The sequence below is a fragment of the Moschus berezovskii genome, chromosome 19, assembly GCF_049115385.1.
Source record: "Moschus berezovskii isolate FMDL1 chromosome 19, NW_MosBer_1.0, whole genome shotgun sequence".
NCBI classification, from domain to species: Eukaryota; Metazoa; Chordata; class Mammalia; order Artiodactyla; family Moschidae; genus Moschus; species Moschus berezovskii.
Window position 1 is genome coordinate 2,470,723 of NC_142478.1, and position 21,565 is coordinate 2,492,287.

Here is a 21,565-nt window from a genome sequence, read left to right on the forward strand (position 1 = left end):
TCTGTTTTGTTTCTTGGAGTTATATCTATGTTTCCTTTCAGTTCTAAATCTCCAAATTTTAAAATAATCATTTGACCCTTTCACATACTTGTATCTTCTCTAATATTAAAAATAAAATATCTTTAATGTAGTATTAGGACTCTAAGTCAGGGATAATAACCGACTTAATATTACTGAGCACTTCCTGTATTCCAGATACTGTTCAAAGGGCTTATATATATAGTCACATTTATTGTCATAAGAAACTATTATAATACCCACTTTAATAAGTACTGGATAAGATTTGAGAAGTAAATTATCTAAGAGCACACTGCTAATGTGTGGCAAAGCTTGGTAGGTCTGACCCCATGGCATATGCTCTTAATCCTCCCTTAACAGAGTGCAGCATGTTTAGGCAGAGGGAAAAGTAGGCTGCATCGCAGTCACACCAACAACCTCAGTCAGTGGGACAGCGGGTGGTGGTGGTCTGGAGCTAAGCTGGCCAATCAAAGGAATCCTAAATTGGGTTGCGGGTCTGGGCCTTTATACTCCCCCTGGAAAGAAAAGTGCTTCATGGGAAAATGGCTTTATCCATTCTCGGTTACTGAAGGCCTACTTCAGTCCTGAAGAGACCTAGGCTGTGCAACACAGCATCTATCCCTAGGATACCAAGGACCTTCTGAAGACAGAGCTCTGAGCACGCAAGGGACAGATCCCATTTCTATTTATTTGATATGACTTTTCTGCCATGATACTTTACAAAGAACGTGGGTATCAAATACATGGGACAGTTAGATGGATGGGTTGAGGGATTTCCTAAAGCAGATGACACCTGGCCTGTTAGGCACGAGAGTCAGTCTGATCCCAACCATGAGAAGCGATAGCGTCCTTTTTACACAAAGTCCTGAATAGAAAGTGCCTTCAACGAGAGCGAGTAGCACCCTTGTGCAACTTTTAAAAGGCTCTCTTAAGCGAAAGCTTAATTTCGTGGATGACCCCGATCGGTGCACACCTCTGCATCCCCGTAGAGGCGGGAGGCGGCCAACCCTGGCAGCAAAACCAAGTGCTGGGCGTCATCTCTTCTAAACCTTCGACTCTTGGCTTTCCGTCCTCAAACAGGAATCGCGCTGAATTTGGAGTTCCCCATTTCCCACGTACATACAGGGGTTATCAAAGGACGCTGGGGTTGGGACGAGAAGGAGGTTTAAACTTTAGGCGCAACAGCGTTAAAGGTGTGCCACTGAATACGGCGCCTAGTAAAGATTTCAGGGCCAGCACGCCTGCAAACTACCTGAGTGCGCATGCTCTTGGAAGGGGCCGGGGGTGCTGGGCGGGGCTTAGGTTGCTAGGCGACGTCTCAAGGCCTCTCGTCAGCCTAGCCCGGCTGGCGGACCAGCTACTGGCCGGACGCCTAGCTCTCACGATCCTCACTCCATCTGAGCAGCCAATGGCCGCGCTTCCAGTGCAGCGTTCGCACGAGTCACACGATGCCGGCAGCTACGTAGGCCAATCACGACTATCAGAAGGCGGGGCGGGGCCCACGCAAGCCAATAACGGCGGAGGAGCCAGTGGACTCCCGAGTGGCAGCGCCTAGCGCGGCTCTGGAGGCGACGGCTACAGACTGGGTGTCGCGCAAGGTGAGGAACCTGGGTGGAGGGTCCGCGGTCGGCTCCCGCGTACAGAGGCCGGGACGGACGGCCTGGCGGCAGGTATGGGTGAAAACGAGTGAACTCTCTTAATGTCGGAACCAGGCAGTGGTCGCAGCACAGAGTGACAGAGTGACCAGAGTTCTACAAAAGGAAGAAGCAAGATCTGTTTGTATGCGCGGCGGGGCGCGCGGGTGGGAAGGGCGTCCTGGGAAGGTTCTAAAGGATGAATGGCAATTGGGCAGAGGGCTGTACCGGCAAGAGATGCTGTTTTGTGGCTAGAGAGGCCCGAAGCGGAGGGCAGTCAGAGGCCTTCGTGTGTCAGTCCGGAGTGTGGGTGCGAAAAGCTGAGTACAGGAGAGCAGAGGCCCGGGTGTTTCATCTGTGGGGAGGCGCTCCCTGAAACTGTAGGGCTCTGCAGAAGGGCTGAACCCTGTCTGCTGTTTATATGAATACTGGCCTCGTGTTTTATAGGGAGGGTTTAAGAAGGGCACACTTGGAGGTGCCAGGCGTCTGGGCTGGGCAAAGGCCAGGCACTGGCTGGCCGGTCCCAGAGACAGGGAAACTTCAAAGTTTCTAAGGGGGATCCACAGACAACTGCATTTCTTTTTTCTGAGTCTGTTCAGTTCAGTTCAGTTCAGTTCAGTCGCTCAGTCGTGTCCGACTCTCCGCGACCCCATGAATCACAGCACGCCAGGCCTCCCTGTCCATCACCAACTCCCGGAGTATACTCAAACTCATGTCCACAGAGTCGGTGATGCCATCCAGCCATCTCATTCTCCGTCGTCCCCTTCTCCTCCCGCCCCCAACCTTTCCCAGCATCAGAGTCTTTTCCAGTGAGTCAACTCGTCTCATGAGGTGGCCAAAGTATTGGAGTTTCAGCTTTAGCATCAGTCCCTCCAATGAACATCCAGGATTGATCTCCTTTAGAATGGACTGGTTGGATCTCCTTGCAGTATAAGGGACTCTCAAGAGTCTTCTCCAACACCACAGTTCAAAAGCATCGATTCTTCGGCGATCAGCTTTCTTCACAGTCCAACTCTCACATCCATACATGACCACGGGAAAAACCATTGCCTTGACTAGACGGACCTTGTAGCAGACCTCAAGTCAATCCAGTTATGCAAGGGTGAAAAAAAGAAAATTCACTCGTTATTTCCCCTCTCCTCTTTTCCTTAATACCTATTTTTTGCTTTTGTTCAGTTGGCAGAAGTGTATCCATTACCCTCCCTTAAATCTAGAGAGTAAACTCATGAATGTTAATTAAACCAGTTGTTTCTACATTGCTTAAGTGTTTGAAGATTTAATCCAGGCAGCAGAGAGAGAGATCTGGAATATTCTGTCCTACATGACTAAGTAGGTAGTGGCATCAGTTCACCAAGTTGAAGTAGGTAGGGAGGGAGTATGTGGGCAGGGTTGCAAGGAGTAATTTACTTCTGGATAATCAGAACCTGGGGTTTTAGAGAGAAGATATCAGCATATTCTCACAACAGGGCACAGATATGATCACTCCTGGGAATCTGGAATAGTTGAAAGGAGTAAATCAGGCATCTCTGGGAAACTGTTCAGCCTCAATTCTTGAGCGTTTCTTTTTCAAAAGCTGTACCACAGACATACTAAATGGGAAAGTGCTGTATCCTTTCTTATCTACTGGTTGAGTCTCTAGAACTGATATTTCTTCTGCTCAAAACCACCCATCGACCCCATCCCGCCTACTTTACTCTCTTTTAATCTAGTTAAATTAGATTTAACTGCCTTCCCTCCACACTCCAGGTTTGAGTTTACATGCCTCTTTCTCTAGGATCTGTTCCCTGGGCCTCTCTGTTTTATATTTCCAGTCCTTTATTGTTCTTATCGCAGATGTTGTGACAGTCTTGTTACTTCTTTGATTTCTCCCTAGATTTTATGATTTGAATAAATCATATTTATCAGGGGTGAGAGCAGCAGGAAGCGCAGTGGCTACAAATAGTACCACATGTTAAATCAGAGTGAATACAGGTGAATCCCAAGAAGCGAGAAAGGTGGGTATATCAAGGTGAGAAGTATCAAATTTTCCATCAGGGCTAGATAAAATAAACTCCAAAATATTTTTGTTGGGTCTGGCAGCTGGGAAACTTAGTGATTTTATTTAGTAAGAGTAAATGCAGTGCATTGGTTAGAATACAAAACTGATTTTAGTTGCTAGGGAATGGATGTGAAATCTGAAAATGAAGACAGCCTATATGGAATACTCTTTCAGGAGGCTTGGGTGAACTTTGAGAATTATTCCCCTCTTACTATACTATTTGTTGTGTGCTTTATTTTTTAGGATCACAGTATGATATAGTGGATTGAGAGCACAGACTCCCCCACTTAGTGTTTTTGTAATTTGGGAAAGTTACTTAATGTTTCTAAACCCCAGTTTTTATCTGTGAAATGGAAATAATAAAAGTGCCTACCTTGAAGCTATGGTAAGGAGTAAAGTCTATAACATAGAGAGAGCATGTGACACTCTTAGAAGTTACTAGTGTATATAAAGCACTTAAAATTGTTAGCTTCTTTCAGCTTATGTGTCACCTCAACATAGGTACTTCACATGTATTATTTTTTGGACTCTTTAGAACTATATTGTTATTCCTTATTTTTTCAACTTCATTGAGGTTCTGTTAGCAAAATGTACATTGTGGTAATTTGATATACATGTACATCATGAAAAGAGTCCCATCATCTAGTTATTGTTATTATTATTTACATTTTGCAAATAATAAAACTGAGGCTTAGAGAAGTTTCTTAACTTGCTCAAGGTAACACAGCTAGTAAGTGGTGTTGATTCAACATTATTAGATTTGGAATCTGCCTGCAGTGGAGGAGACTCAGGTTTCATCCCTGGGTTGGGAAGATCCCCTAGAGAAGGGAATGACTGCCCACTCTAGTATTTTTGCTTAGAGAATTCCATGGACAGAGGAGCCTGGCACACTACAGTCCATGGGGTCACAGAGTCAGACACGACTGAGGGACTAACACTTTCACAGTTTCATATTTTACACATTCAAGACATGCCTAACTTTTTCTTAATTTTTAAAAATATTTCTAGGCTATACAGTTCATCTGTGGGGTTTTTTCAAATTGTCACAAATCTTCCCAAGTTTTTCCAATTTGTTTTTTGTAAAAACCCTAAGTCTAAGTGGATCTGCCTGCACAGTTCAAAGCTGTGTTATTGAAAGTTAGGCCATAGTTGAGTGGGTTAGGGGGTGGGGCACGAGGACAAAGGAGCATTTTAAACAATATTAAGAATACTTTCGAGGCTTAATATATATTAATTTTTAGAGTGGCCCATCATAATTTATAAACTAGGGACATCAGTAAACATTTTAGGAAACTGACATTCTTCATAAGTTTCTCTGTTTTTTGATTTGGTGACCTATTAAGCTTATTTATAAGTAAAGCATACTCATGAAAAAATTAAAATTATAAGAGGTATCAAATGGAAAGTAAATTTTTTCTCCTCTTCATAACCCCTCCCTACCATGTATGCATATGCATTTTCTGTACATTTTCTGTTTGTGTGTTTCTCCTATGTATATATGTGTAAAGTGCATAGATAAAGACATAACCTTTTCACAAAAACATAGGTGAGGCTCTTCCTATACATTCTGCAACTTGCTGCTTCGCTTAGATGTCTTTCTGTGTAGAATATGTAGATCTTCCTCCTTGGTGGTAGTGTCTTTGGAAGGACCTGATAGAATTTATTTAATTCATTTCTTGTTGATGGCCCTGACATCTTGCTGTATTTTTCTTTGTTTTTGCTATTGTGAGCAATGCTTCCTTCAGTCTTGGTGTGCTCATCTTTGTGTACTTAAGTGAGAAAATTGCTGGATCAAAAGGTGTATTCGTTTTGAATTGTAATAAATACTGTGATTTTTTTCCTTAAAGAATAAACTGATCCTCCCATCAACAATGTACAGTGGTGCCGGTTTCCCCAAAGTGTTACTGCTAGGCACACTGTGAAACTAAGTTTTTGTTTTAGGATGCTTTTCCTATTTGAGTCGAACTGAACTGTTTATTTGCTTAGTATTTGTATTTATTTTTCTGTGAGTAATCTGTCATTTTTCTATTGGGTTTTTGCTGCTGCTGCTGCTGCTAAGTCACTTCAGTCGTGTCCGACTCTGTGTGACCCCATAGATGGAAGCCCACCAGGTTCCCCATCCCTGGGATTCTCCAGGCAAGAACACTGGAGTGGGTTGCCATTTCCTTCTCCAATGCATGAAAGTGAAAAAGTGAAGTCGCTCAGTCATGTCTGACTCTTAGCGACCCCATTGTAGCCCTTTGTCATAATTCTTGGAAATATTTTTCCAGTTTGTTGTTTGATCTTTGACTTTATTTATGGTTGTCTTTTTATGCCCAATTATAAATATTTAGTATTTATGTAGTCATATTTGGCAGATTTTTTCTAAATAGGTTAAGTGATACTTTTAAACCCAGCTATTGCTCTTTGAAATTACAATTTTTTCCTGGGAGGCTACACTGATAAGTCTCCTTCAAGATGGCTTGAGATTTCTTATCCACTGTTGTTTAGAAGCTGCTCTTGAACATTAACATGTGGCTTTTAAATCCTATCTACAAATTGAGGTGGTGATGACATCCTGTAGACTGGTGTTTTTAATCACAGGTTTAGGACCTGAGAGATTGGCACTCCTTTAACAATTTAAATATTAATCAGAAGCATTTTAAAAACTGGTATCTTATAATTTTGTTGTTTAGCTTGCTTATTTATTTATTTATTTATATTTACAGAATAGCAAGGCTGTCTGCAAAGATTTGAAAAATGGCAACAAATGAAAGTATCAGCATCTTTAGTTCAGCATCCTTGGCTGTGGAATATGTAGATTCACTTTTGCCTTCGAATCCTCTGCAAGAACCATTTAAAAATGCTTGGAACTATATGTTGAATAATTACACAAAGTTCCAGATTGCAACATGGGGATCTCTCATAGTTCATGAGGTCCTTTATTTTTTGTTCTGTTTACCTGGATTTTTGTTCCAGTTTATACCTTACATGAAAAAGTACAAAATTCAAAAGGTGAGTATAATGGACTTGCATTGAAGTATTATCATTAGTCTTGTTGAATATTTTTAAAGTAAATATAATTTGTAACTGAAAATAGACTGTACGTCAGGGCTGTCCAATAGACATGTAATGAAGCCACATACATAATTTCCTACTAGAATATATTAAAAAGTAACAAAAGGGGGGGAATAATGTTCACAATGTATTTAGTTTAATCCAGTAAATCTCAATTATATTTCAATAAGTAATCAAAATTTTAAAATATTTAATGGGATTTATTGTGTTCTTATTCTTACAATAAGTGTTCAAAATTTAGTGTATATTTTACACTAATTTCAGCTCATCTCAGTTAAGACTAGGTATGTTTAAAATGTTCAGTAACCACATTTCTTGTTGCTACCATATTACACAGCATAACCCTAGATCATTACTGATAAGGTTTCAGAAAGAATTGGTTGAATTGTGCCTTCAATAGATGTGATGTTTATCTAATTTGACTTTATAAGTTTTAATTAAAATTTTTTTATTGAGTTATAGTTGATATACAATAAATTAGTTTCAGATGTACAGCATTGTGATTCAGAATTTTTGTACATTATGCTTCACTTAACATTATTATGAAATACTGCCTATATTCCCTATGCTATCCTTGTTTTGCTGTGCTTAGTCGCTCAGTCGTGTCTAACTCTTTGCAACCCCATGGATTGTAGCCTTTGAGGCTCCTCTGTCCATTATTCTCCAGGCAAGAATACTGGAATGGGTTGCCATGCCCTCCTCCAGGGGATCCTCCCAACCCAGGGATCGAACCCAGGTCTCCCATATTGCAGGGGGATCCATTACCATCTTAGCCACCAGGGAAGCTAACAAGGGAAATAACAAGTAACAGGGAAGTAATAGCCTTGTTGCTGCTGCTGCTGCTAAGTCACTTCAGTCGTGTCCGACTCTTTGTGACCCCATAGACGGAAGCCCACCAGGCTCCCCCGTCCCTGGGATTCTCCAGGCAAGAACACTGGAGTGGGTTGCCATTTCCTTCTCCAATGTGTGAAAGTGGAAAGTGAAAAGTGAAAGTGAAGTCGCTCAGTTGTGTCCGACCCTTAGCGACCCCACGGACTGCAGCCTACCAGGCTCCTCCATCCATGGGATTTTCTAGGCGATAGTACTGGAGTGGCTTGCCATTGCCTTCTCCGATAGCCTTGTTACTTACCTGTTTTATATGTAGTAGTTTGTACTTGTTAATCTCCTACCTCTAGCTCACTCCCTCCCTCTTCTCTTTCCCTGCTGGTTGTAACCTCTAGTTTGGTCTCTATATCTGAATCTATGTCTTGTTTTATTCATTCGTTTGGGTTTTTTTCTCACATCTAAGTGATAACATACATATTTGTCTTTGTCTGACTTATTTCACTTAGTGTAATACCTTCCAGGTCCATCCACGTTGTTGCAAATGGCAAAATTTCATTCTTTTTAATGTCTGAGTAGTCTATTGTGTATATATACCACATCTTCTTCCACCATTCCTCTGTTGATGGACACTTAGATTGCTTCCATATCTTGGCCCTTGAAAGAATGCTGGTATGAATGTATGGTGTGCATGTATCTTTTCTAATTAGTTTTTTGTTTTTCTAATTAGTTTTTTGTTTTTTTCAGATATATACCCAAGAGTGGAATTGACTGGGTCATAAGATAATTCTATTTTTAGTCTTTTGAGGAACCTCCATACTGTCCACAGTGTCTGCACCAGTTTACCTTCGTGCCAACTGTGTACAGAGGTTCCCTTTTCTTCACATCCTCACCAACATTTGTATTTGTAGTCTTTTTTGATAATAGCCATTCTGACAGGTGTGAGGTGATATCTCATTGGGATTTTTATTTGCATTTCCTTAATGATTTGTGATGTTGAGTATTTTTTCATGTGTGTATTGGCCATTGGTCTTCTTTGGAAAATGTCTGTTCAAGTCTTATGCTCACTTTTATATCAAATTATATGAGCTGTTTTTGTGTTTTGGATATTAACCCCTAATCAGTCTTGCAAATTAAATAACTTGCAAATATTTTGTCCTATTCAATAGTTGCCTGTGTTGTCAGGAGTTTCCTTTGATATGAAAAACATGCTTTTAAGTTTAATTAGGTCCCGTTTATTTGTTTTTGCTTTTGTTTCCTTTGCGTTAGGAGACAGATCTAAAAAGGTATTGTTGTGATGTGTTGTCTTCTATGAGTTTTGTGGTTTTCCCATACAAATACTAAAATTATTTGTTCCAGTTCTAAAAAAAATGCCAGTGGTGTTTTGATAGGGATTGTATTGACTGTCCAGATTATCTTGGGTAGGGTGGTCATTTTAATAATAATTCAATATAACAGTTCCTCCAATCTAAGAACATGATGCATCTTTCCATTTGTGTTATCTGAAGTTTCTTTCATCTGTGTCTTAAGAGTTTCCTGAGTACAGATCATTTATCTCTTTAGGTAGGTTTATTACTAGGTATGGTATTCTTTTTGCTGAAATGGTAAATGGGATTGTTTCCTTAATTTCATTGCTAGTGTATAAAAATCTATTGATAGAGTTTTATATATTAATTTTGTATCCAACAGCTTTACCAAATTCATTGGTAAACTCTAGTAGTTTTCTGGTGGTGGTTTAGGATTTTTCCTGTCATCTGCAGACAATGACCGTTTTACTTCTTCCTTTCCAGTTTGGATTCCTTTTGTTTCTTTTTCTTGTCCTATTGTTGTGTCTAAGACTTCCAGTACTATGTTGAATAAAAGGCATTCTTATCTTGTGCCTGATCTTAGAGGAAATGTTTTCAGGTTTTCACCATTGACTATGTTAGCTGTGGACTTATCATCTGTGGCCTTTATTATGTTGAGATATGCTCACTTTATGGAGATGTTTTTTCATGTATTAATTGTAATTTTTAATTAGCTGGAAGGGAATCTTATGGGGATTCGTGAGTATTATTTTGCAGTTCACTACAGTCCTTAATGTCTCAACTCTTCAATGTTGTTAATATGCTAAGACTTTGATCAAGACTGTTATTCTAAATATAGCATGGTATTTCTGCAGCATTCATGTCATCATCCCAAAAATGATGATGTTCCTAACTTCTCAGTATTTGCTTCAGTGCACTAAGTATTTCTTGAGAGCTTGCATACATGTACATCTTCTCAGGTTTAAACATAGGGAAAATAATGAACTCTTGTAACTAAAGAGTTTGACACAGTTCTCAGGAACGAATCTGTACCATATTGTTAGAGAAAGAATTTATCAACACTTAGTAAACCTGTAATAGTTTCTAATGCTTACTATTAGCTTTTTTCAAAAAGTCATGCCAAACTCAGACTCGGGCACACAGTCTTGATGTAAAGTAGGCATTTTGGGAATGTTCATCTAAAGGAGACTGGTTGCACTCATTGACTTCATGTCTGGTGGCAGTCAATACACACATTCAGTACAGTAGACTGTAATCAGTCTCTTTACTTTGTAGCCTCTCCTGGTGAGTCTCACTTTAAGCAACTACTAACATTGATCCTTTCTGGGGATACTGCAGGGGCCAGCTGCTTGTAGACTCCAGGTCAAAGGAGGGAAGAGCAGAGAGTAAAGGGAGAAAAAATTAAAAGGGCTATGGCCTAAAGGAGAGTATCCTGTTACTGTAAATAAAGGACACATTGCCAAAATGCTTTTTATAAAAAAGCCTGCTTTGAAAGGCAGAATTGTGTTTGAATGTCTTAAGTTCTCATGCATGTTTGGAATTCTGACTGCAATGGGTCACCCACTGTGTTATTTATGGGGCTGATTGGTTGTATGACTGTCCAGGCCAAACTATCCCTCTCTGCCTTCTGCCCTCTACAGTTGACTCACTGGTCAGAGGTGGTAACTTTTTCAGAGAGAGAAAGGCCTGTTTCAGTTAAGATTTTAAGAAGACTCCAGAGAAAATATAACAAAAGAAAGGACAAGCAATAGTCTAGTTTACAACTAGTTACTTGTAAACAGAGATCGAAAACTTTCAAGCCTGTGCTTAGCATGTGTTTCTTGAGTTTTGCAACCATTAAAGTCCCTGCTTTGAGATTTTTGGTAATGAAATTAACTGAAGATAAATCAGTACAAGTTTTCACAATATAAAGGGATTTAAAAACAAACCAATAAGTCGTTATAAGTTAATTCCAGGCTTGTGCATTTTGAAGGCAGATAACCTGGAACACTGACACTGGTGGAGCAACACCCAGCATTCTGCTTTGAGATGGATTGGACACTTAATGTGAGCGCGTGCTCCGGGGGAGGGTGACACTCACTTCTGTGAAAGTAAAGAAATAGACCTTGCAGGACTTTTTGTTTCTTCTTGTCGTTCATCTTAATTCTCTAGGAATTTTCCTCAAGGATTTATACATTAAAAACATTCTTTCTGAAATCTGTGACCCTCATAAATAGTAAAGCATGTGATTTCTTTTTAGTTATAACTGATTTCTTTTTCTGTTAATTTCTACAGCTACATCAGTGTTAAATTCTAGCCAAGATATCACCAGTTAGTTAAACATAGTTCTTTGGGGAAAAGAGTGGCTTTTCCCACCCAAGCCAGAATCCTTCATTTATTTTGTCCCCAGTCACAGACTGGAAGTTCAGAGGAGCAAGGTCAGATCATGCTCAGAGCAGAAATAGACAATTATAAATTAATCTTGCCTAATTCCTTCATTTTATTGTTGAGACTGAGATGTGAGCTTCACAGAGACCCTGAGGTTAGAGGCAACTCTGACTGATTACCAGTTTAACTCTTCCTTTTTTATCAGGGAAGGAAGCTCTTCTAAAGAATTTCAGGAACAATACTGGAACCCCAGATTTTAGTTAGTCCCAAGTTCTGCTAATAACTGCCTGTGTGATCCCGGGGAAGGTGGTTGACCTCTGGGCCTCTGCTGAGGTCAGTGGTTTCCATTGCAGAGTTCTGAATTTAGGGGTAAGGACATTTAAAAGAGCAATAACTTTATTATTACTATATTTTTGTAAAACCAAAAGCACTTCTTAACTAAGTACAGTCCTTTGAATTGAATACACTTTTACTGTTCTTTATGGCTTGCTGAGCAAGTTGATAATCCTGATGGGGTTTTGTGAACATTTCTCTACATTGATCACTTCCTCATTTGACTTTAATCTGTGAACTTTAATCTGTGGCCAGTAGCTCCCCATTCTTTGGGAACCACCAGACACGTTTGTTTCTAGAGTTCTTTCAGCTCAGAGAGTTTCTAATTCTGTCAATGTGTATGAAGAAAAATGCACTTATATCTGGGAATGAAAACCACTGAATGGTGTTGACTGCCTGTGTAGTCAGGCTTTCAATGCTGTGTATATAGCTCCCTCAGCCATTGGGAGAACTCAGCTGTGATTGTAGCATGACACACGTCTTCATCTCTGGAATTCCTGATAAAAGTAAATGGTCCGTGGGCAGCAAAAACAGGACTTATTCATTCTGTAGTGTTGCTTTGGTTTGCTCTGTAGTGTTGCTTAAAGATCATTGGGACCATTATGCCTGGGCCTGAGTTTTGACAATTTCTTCATCTGTTTAGAGTAGTGATAATGGTTGTCAAAAATTTAGAAGGTGGGGGTGAGTGTTATAGGTCCTGGGCCTTAGTTACTGTAACATAGCAATTATAATACAGAATCCACATGACATCAATTCAGTTCAGTTCAGTCGCTCAGTCATGTCCGACTCTCCGCGACCCCATGAATCACAGCACACCAGGCCTCCCTGTCCATCACCAACTCCCGGAGTACACTCAAACTCATGTCCACAGAGTCGGTGATGCCATCCAGCCATCTCATTCTCTGTCGTCCCCTTCTCCTCCCGCCCCCAACCTTTCCCAGCATCAGAGTCTTTTCCAGTGAGTCAACTCATCGCATGAGGTGGCCAAAGTATTGCAGCTTCAGCTTTAGCATCAGTCCCTCCAATGAACATCCAGGATTGAGCTCCTCTAGAATGGACTGGTTGGATCTCCTTGCAGTATAAGGGACTCTCAAGAGTCTTCTCCAACACCACAGTTCAAAAGCATCGATTCTTCGGCGATCAGCTTTCTTCACAGTCCAACTCTCACATCCATACATGACCACGGGAAAAACCATTGCCTTGACTAGACGGACCTTGGTTGGCAAAGTAATGTCTCTGCTTTTTAATATACTATCAAGGTTGGTCATAACTTTCCTTCCAAGGAGCAAGCGTCTTTTAATTTCATGGCTGCAATCAGCATCTGCAGTGATTTTGGAGCCCAAAAAAATAAAGTCTGACACTGTTTCCACTGTTTTTCCATCTATTTCCCATGAAGTGATGGGCCCAGATGCCATGATCTTTGTTTTCTGAATGTTGAGCTTCAAACCAACCTTTTCACTCTCCTCTTTCACTTTCATCAAGAGGCTTTTGAGTTCCTCTTCACTTTCTGCCATAAGGGTGGTATCATCTGCATATCTGAGGTTATTGATATTTCTCCCAGCAATCTTGAGTCCAGCTTGTGCTTCTTCCAGCCCAGTGTTCCTCATGATGTACTCTGCATATAAGTTAAATAAGCAAGGTGACAATATACAACCTTGACGTACACCTTTTCCTATTTGGAACCAGTCTGTTGTTCCATGTCCAGTTGTAACTGTTGCTTCCTGACCTGCATACAGGTTTCTCAAGAAGCAGGTCAGGTGGTCGGGATTCCCATCTCTTTCAGAATGTTCCACAGTTTATTGTGATCCACACAGTCAAAGGCTTTGGCATAGTCAATGAAGCAGAAATAGATGTTTTTCTGAAACTCTCTTGCTTTCTCCATGATCCATCGGATGTTGGCAATTTGATCTCTGGTGCCTCTGCCTTTTCTAAAACCTGCTTGAACAGATTAATTAAATAACATAAATTTCAGGTCCCATATAAACATTAGAGAAAAAGCCAAGAATTTACTTTTAGTTTTCAGGTGAAACTTCTGAGCAGAGGCTAATACTAAATGTTTTAATTTTTTTTTCTCCGTAGGATAAACCAGAAACATGGGAAAACCAATGGAAATGTTTTAAAGTGCTTCTCTTTAATCACTTTTGTATCCAGCTTCCATTGATTTGTGGAACTTACTATTTTACAGAGTATTTCAGTATTCCCTATGATTGGGAAACAATGCCAAGATGGTATGTAGATAAAGATTTGATTTTTATACTCAGTTATGGTTTATCATCCAATTAAAATATCCTTAGTATTACCTTCTTTCTTCATTTGGTTAATGTTTGTTCTTAACTTTGAAGTAGGTAAAATGTAGAAAACTAGAAAACTATAGTAGAAACTTGAAATGTTCCCATTTTTATGTGTTTCTGTATTTTAATATCTTTGTTGGAGGGTGAGTTTCTTACATCAGAAGTTTCCATGGAATCCATTATATGATTATATACAGGATACAGAGGCTTATACCAAGGAAAAATATATTACATTTTAAGTCTAAAATGAATGAAAAAAATAAGTGTAAAGTTTATAAAAATTGTGTCCATATAGACATATATGTATATATATATTATCTGAGCATAAATATTTGTATTCAAATAATTTCTGTATTCTAGCTTTCTGTTGTGACTAAACCTTGAATACAGATGTACAATATATAGATATGTGCTTTTCCTGTTACTGTATGTGCAACATATAAGAGAATTTGTGTATTTGTTCCTGTATAAATAAAATACTTTTGCCCATTGCACTTACATGCTTCTCTTTGGCAGAAGAAAGTGATTTTACTATTATGAATAGTAAGTCTTTTATCAATGTTACTCTTTGCCTAGAAATTTTGAGTTTTGTTTCTTAGCTCTGATTTTATAACTTACTTTTTTAATTGAATTAGAATTGGTATGGTGATCAGCCTCTAACCCTTCTTCAGGTGGTATCATATATCTAGCTTGTATCTATATGTATTATTTTGAGAATTTGTTGATCAATATAACCAGTTAGATCAAGGTAGTATTTGGTTTTATGCAGCATCGAGCAGTGATCCTAGGTAAAAGTCTAGATTGTTTTAGTAAGTTATTTTATCCTCATTACAGTATTTTCATCTTAAAGGTACATGCTTTTGGCAAGATGTTTTGGCTGTGCAGTGATCGAGGATACTTGGCACTATTTCTTGCATAGGCTTTTACATCACAAAAGAATATATAAATATATTCATAAAATTCATCATGAGTTTCAGGTATGTTAGAATTGTATTTAATATATTTTTTACTCTTTGAGGCAAAAATGTTAATTTTTTTAAAAATCTGAACTTAATTTGTCAGTGATGTCTTTATTTCATTTTCCTTTGGCATGATTGTTTAGAATACACACACACACATAAATATGAACACAAAGCTAGTTCTACAGATATTTTCTAGTATCCTAATTTCGTGGTAAATTGAGGCCTGAAAGAAAAATATTCATTTTTGTGTTTTGGTTCAGAGCACTGTACTCACACAGCTGGGTACCTGGCAGTTTGATGGAGGCTCTAATACTGTTACGATCATTTAAGTAGGACCCCTAAACAACAAACCTTGAATCATTAAATTTTTAAAACAATTTTTCAACTTAGTTTTAATGCGTTTCCACCTCATTGCTAACTTCTTCCCACAAAAGAGGGATTTTTTTTTTTAATCAGAACTGCCTTGTTGTTAGCTTTGTCAGATTTGTTACATTGGTATGTTCTGCACTGATCCTAATTACCTGATATGATAAACCAAATATCCCTTTCTTGGCAGAACAAATTCAGGTGCATAAACCAAATTTGGAATTCAAGCCAGTTGTTTTAATGCCTTTATCTCAAACCATTAAAATAGATCATATTAAGGACATCCCTAGGCCTTGTAATGTTTGGTAAAAACAAAGAGATATCTTTATTGAGAATTACTGTTAATGTTTATATAGGTATGACTAGATACACAGTCGGAGAAGGCAATGGCAAGCCACTCCAGTACTATTGCCTAGAAAATCCCATGGATGGAGGAGCCTGGTAGGCTGCAGTCCGTGGGGTCGCTAAGGGTCGGACACGACTGAGCGACTTCACTTTCACACATTGGAGAAGGAAATGGCAACCCACTCCAGTGTTCTTGCCTGGAGAATCCCAGGGATGGGGGAGCCTGGTTGGCTTCCGTCTATGGGGTCACACAGAGTCGGACACGACTGAAGTGACGCAGCAGCAGCAGATACACAGTTGACCCTTAGTATCCATGTGTTCTGAATCTGTGAATTCAATCGAGTATGCACATCCTCTGGAAACCCTCATTGAAAATATTTGGGAAAAAAATTTCAGAAAGTTCCTAAAGGCAAAACTTGAATTTGCCTTGAATGGGCAACTATTTACATAACATTTAAATTGTATTTATAGCAATTACACAATTACATAGCATTTGTATTGTATTAGGTCTGGTAAGTAATCTGTAGATAATGTAAAGTATATGGGAGGATGTGCATAGGTTATGTGCAAATACTGCCAAATACTGCACCTTTTTATTAAAGTTCGGTATCCATGGGGGTCCTTGAACCAATCCCTTTAGAATACTGAGGGATGACTACATTATCATAACATATAGAAGGGATATAGTTTTATAAAATTATTTGCACAAATAAATTTAAAATACATATATATCTTAGGGTTCTCCCAAGAATCAATAGGAGATATATACATACAGATTTATTTTAAGGAACTGGCTCATGCAGTTGTGGGGGCTGGCAAATCAGAAATCCATAGGGCAGCTAACTGGAAATGCAGGATAGACTTGATGTTGCAGGCCTGGATCTGAATTTCTATGGGCATCAGGCTGGAAAGCACACAGGTTTTCTGTACTGTAGTCTTGAGCATTGCTTCTTTCCTTGGGAAGCCTCAGTCTTTGCTTTTAAGGCCTTTAGCTGCTTGAATGAAGCCCACGTGCATTATGGAGGATCCTCTTTACCGATTTAAATATTAAATATTGATCACATCTAAAATAGACCTTCACACCAAATCTAGACTGTTGTTTGACCAAGCAACTGGGCACCGTGGCCTCGATAAGTTTATGCATAAAATTAACCATCACAATATATTAAGCAATTCTTACTTATTTTAGGCTCCATTTGGAATGGAAGCTGAATATGCACATCCTCTGGAAACCATAATTCTTGGAACTGGATTTTTCATTGGAATTATGCTTTTATGTGATCATGTTATTCTTCTTTGGGCCTGGGTGACTGTTCGTTTGATAGAGACTATTGATGTCCATAGGTAAGGTTTGGTTTCTATTCAGGTAGAAGGTATCATAAAATATCCTTTTTTCATGGTCATAGATTATCTTTCTTATTTTTTTTTAATTGAGATGTAATTGACATATTGTGTTTTAGGTATACAGTGTAATGGTTTGATATATATATCCATCTTTATACTTTGTTATAATTTTGTGTGTGTGTGATGAGAACTTTTAAGATTTACTCTCTTTACAGCTTTCAGATTCACAGGACTTCAGCCTCTATGCTCTTCATTACATGCCCGAGGCTTACTCATCTTACAATTGGAAGTTCATTCCTTTGACCACTTTCACCCATTTTACACACTTACAGTCATTGTCATAGATTATCTTTTCTCCTAAGTAGACTAATAGTAGGAGAAGTTAAACCTTGTTAATGTTACTGTTTTTAAGAAAACAGGAGAACATAATCATTGGGGAAAAGTTCAAATAATAGACTGTTTTTTGCAGTCTTGTCTATAACTGTTGTCATTTTTATGGTGAGACTATATTCATGTATTATTTGGGAAAATGAAACAAAATTTTGGAAGTGCTGCAAAACTGCCGTCCAAGGGGCCCCTCTTTACATGCCTAGCAGGAACATGCAAGAATGCTTTCCCTGCTTCTGATACGGTTTCCAGCCTGGACATTACAATCTCGTTAATCTTGGTTATAGGAGAGCAGGGAACCTTCAGGGTTATGATCTGCGTTCCCCAGGGACTGTTGAGACAGCCCACCTGTGTGCTTGTTGACAACAGTTATCTTTTTCTTTGAATTAGCATTTTATATCCCTTGCCTACTTTTTGTTAGGTTATATGTTTTATAACCTATTATGAAAAAGTGAAAGTGTTAGTCACTCTGTTGTGTCCTACTCTTTGTGACCCCATGGGGTGTAGCCCATCAGTCTCCTCAGTCCATGAAATTCTTCAGGCAAGAATACTGAGGGATGGAATGGATAGCCATTCCCTTCTCCAGGGGATCTTCCCAACACAGAGATTGAACCCAGGTCTCTCCTGTATTGCAGGCAGATTCTTTACCGCCTGAGCCACCAGGGAGACTTATAACATTTTGGTTCACATGTAAGCTTTGTTCAGTTCAGTTCAGTTTGGTCTGTCCGTAATGTCTGACTCTTTGCAGTCCACGGACTGCAGCACTGTAGGCTTCCCTGTCCATTACCAACTCCCGGAGCTTGCTCAAACTCATGTCCATTGAGTTGGTGATGCCGTCCAACCATCTCATCCTCTGTCGTCCCCATTCCTCCCACCTTCAATCTTTCCCAGCATCGGGGTCTTTTCTAAGGAGTCAGTTCTTGAATCAGGTGGCCAAAGTATGGGAGCTTCAGCATCAGTCCTTCAAATGAATATTCAGGACTGATTTCTTTTAGGATTGAGTGGTTTGATCTCCTTGTAGTCTAAGAGATTCTCAAGATTCTTCTCCAACACCTCAGTTCAAAAGCATCGTTCTCCAGCGCTCATCTTTCTTTATGGTCCAACACTCACATCCATACATGACCACTGGAAAAACCATAGCTTTGACTAGGTGGAGCTTTGTTAGCAAAGTAATGTCTCTGCTTTTTAATGTGCTGTCTAGGTTTGTCATAGCTTTTCTTCCAAGGAGCAAGCATCTTTTAATTTCATGGTTATTACATGAAATTACAGTGTACGTAACTTTGTTACATATGTTGTAAATATTTCCTCTCCCATCTGTCATTTCAATTTTAACTCTTGATGGTTCTTTTGCAGTACTGAAGTTTTAAATTTTTATGTAGTAAAATCTATCAGTTTTATTTTTTATGGCTTTTGGATTTCATGCCTTGCTTGAAAAGCAAGTTTAATGTTCCTGAAACACTGTTGAAAGAAAAATATTTGTGGTTTTAATAAAAAATTTGGTTAAATAGTGTAATTCAGGATAGCAATTATTTTATTCTTCTGTAATGACCCTAAACCTAACCCTTACTTGAAAAAAAATATTGAAACATCCAGCCTTTACCAAATAGAACATTTCTGTACATTTCTGCCCACCACTGGCAAATATTATGTGCATATTTCACATGCTTCCTTTGTATTGATTAGAATGCATTTTTTGGTAAATTATTTCTATCTAATTCCTTTTCAAATGCCTAATACAATACCCTAATTCATTATTTAAACATGATTATATATTTTTTTGAATTTTCTGGGGAACTTTTATTTCATCTGTGAAAGCAGAATATGAAATTCTAGAAATTATTTCTGAATCATTAAAATAGCAAAATTAATGCTTCTAGTCTTAGGCAGAGAAGTGGTAGATGATGTGTCCTTTCTTTCTTTCTGTTGCTCCTTTCTACTTCCTTCTCACCCTGGTCAAGGGAGGGAAGGATTGGGGTGATTCAGACTGGTATAATTGTAGATATCAGATTTTAGACTTATAGTTAGAAATAAAGGCAGGTACTCTAAAAAGAAGTTGCAAAACAGTAATCCTCAGATTTAACCTTTGTAATGCTTGGTACTAATTTTGTATAACTTTTCCTAAAAGACATACATAGTATTATGGGTGTTACACACTTTGGTAAGCAAATTCCTATAAAACAGAAAAAATTCATGAAAATCTGTGTCTAAGAATTCATTCCTTTAATCCTTCCTTCATCTCCTGATTATAATATTAAATTCTATAAATTGTTCAGGTTTTTCTTTAATTACTGAGAGTGGTTTCTAGAGTATGTACCATTTGCTGTGAACTTTTGTAAACATGTCAGAAATAAGTGACTTAGGTACAGTGAAATGTTATTTGAATGGTTAACAAGCATATTACTGTCAATGAGCAAGTTGATTATTGAAGGTGTATTTACTTCCTAATCTTTATCATTTTCATTTCAGTGGTTATGACGTTCCTCTCAACCCTTTAAATCTCATTCCTTTCTATGCTGGTTCTCGGCATCACGATTTCCACCATATGAACTTCATTGGAAACTATGCTTCAACATTTACATGGTGGGACAGAATTTTTGGAACGGACTCTCAATTTAATGCCTACAATGAAAAAATGAAGAAAGTTGAGAAAAAGACTGAATAAGCATCTCATAAACTTTCCGGAAAATATGCATTTCCTGAATTGAAGCTAGTAGCTAACATTGCTTCTGGGGAGCAGAAATATACATACGACTTGGCCACTGAGTGATTAAAATGAATATTAACAACTTTTAATTAATTTCCTAGTGGAAGCTTTCATATATTTAGGTACAGTTTTCTGAGGAAGTTTTAAGGGTCATTTTGCTACTCTTACAAAAAGGATTTCAGTAATGACAGGAGTATTGATTGCAGTCTTTCCCCAGCACGGTACCGTAGGCCTGAGGCCACACTCAGTCTGTGAACCTCTTACATGTGCAGTGGCCGTGCCAGGAACTCCTGGTAGCAGTGGCGGCCTCCTGCTGCACTTCAAATACCGGTGTGGAATTTGCATAAAAATCAAATGCCATGGATTGAACTATACCAGTCTGTACAGTATGAGTGAGTGCTGAATCCAGAATAGCCAGTGCCAGGAATTTCTTCTAATCTGGAGCTGACCAGTTTGCAGTGACTCTTTTAGGAAGTCCTTTTTGATTACAATGTACCACTGTTATCTATAAATTAAGGCATTTATGAATTGATGTAAGACTATTTTAGTCTAAAGGTTTTCAGGTTACTTGAACTTTTTAAAAAATTGAGCTTTATTTCTGCTGTTTGCCCTTTCATTTTTGTATATCAAGTTTTCTTTGTACTTAAAGCAGTGTCCTGAAACTTTGTGTACTGGCTTGCTGTATTTGCACTTGGAGCTATTGAAATAAATGTGATTTTGTTTGATTATTTCATTTCCAATTTAAAATATCGTTTGTCACCTTTTATTTATTCTTATCAGGAAAAGTATAAAAGTCACTAAATTATTGTTTTGTAACAAAAGAAATAGTTTTATCTTTTTAAATGCTTCATTTCTTAAACTTTTTGACAGTTTCAACATGTATTTGTCAGGCTATTGTGGGAAATTCTGTTGACCTAATAAAATGGAGGATATTGAAACAGCTCTTTACTCCACTTAGAAAATATACAGATGGAAGAATAGAGACACTTTATAGGACTGATTTAATTTCAAGTAGGTAGTCCAGTGAAAAAAAATCCACCTGCCAGTGCAGGAGACATGGGTTCAATCCCTGCGTTGGAGAGATCCCCAGGAAAATGAAATGGTAGCTCATTCCAGTACTCTTGCCTGGGAAATCCCATGGACAGAAGAGTGAGGTGGGATACAGTCCATGGGGTTGCAGAGTCAGACATGACTGATCACACAAACACACAAACTATTTCTTTTTTTAATACTTATACAGTAAAGAGGTTCAAATAAGGACTGAGAAAGTTACAGCTGAGACTCTGGCTATTGTTTGGTTGCTAAGTCGTGTCCCACTCTGTAACACCATGGACTGCGGCACGCCAGGCTACCCTGCCCTTCAGTATCTCATGGAGTTTGCTCAAATGTCCATTGAGTAAATGATGCCATCCAACCATCTCATCCTCTGTTGTTCCCTTCTCTCGCCCTCAGTCTTTTCCAGCATCAAGGTCTTTTCCAATGGGTCGGCTCTTCACATCAGGTGGCCAAAGTATTGGAGCTTCAGCATCAGTCCTTCTGATGAATATTCAGGGTTGGTTTCCTTTAGGACTGACTGGTTACATCTCCTTG

At 38.7% G+C, this 21,565-nt stretch overlaps 1 protein-coding gene across 7 annotated transcripts; it reads left to right on the forward strand.

The window, feature by feature from the left end:
- Positions 1-1,506: 1,506 nt before the first annotated feature.
- MSMO1 (methylsterol monooxygenase 1) lies at positions 1,507-20,703 on the forward strand. Of its 7 annotated transcripts, none has more exons than XM_055405084.2 (8): positions 1,511-1,616; positions 3,526-3,646; positions 3,934-4,075; positions 6,399-6,684; positions 13,656-13,804; positions 14,718-14,844; positions 16,730-16,884; positions 19,738-20,703. In XM_055405084.2, the coding sequence occupies exons 4-8, from the start codon at positions 6,430-6,432 to the stop codon at positions 19,931-19,933; spliced, it is 882 nt and encodes a 293-aa protein (XP_055261059.1). In that variant the 5' UTR covers positions 1,511-1,616; positions 3,526-3,646; positions 3,934-4,075; positions 6,399-6,429; the 3' UTR covers positions 19,934-20,703. The 7 variants fall into 7 exon arrangements, with proteins under 7 accessions (XP_055261058.1, XP_055261059.1, XP_055261054.1 ...); XM_088827902.1 differs by having other exon boundaries at positions 1,550-1,688; XM_055405079.2 differs by lacking the exon at positions 3,934-4,075.
- The last annotated feature ends 862 nt before the right edge of the window (positions 20,704-21,565 follow it).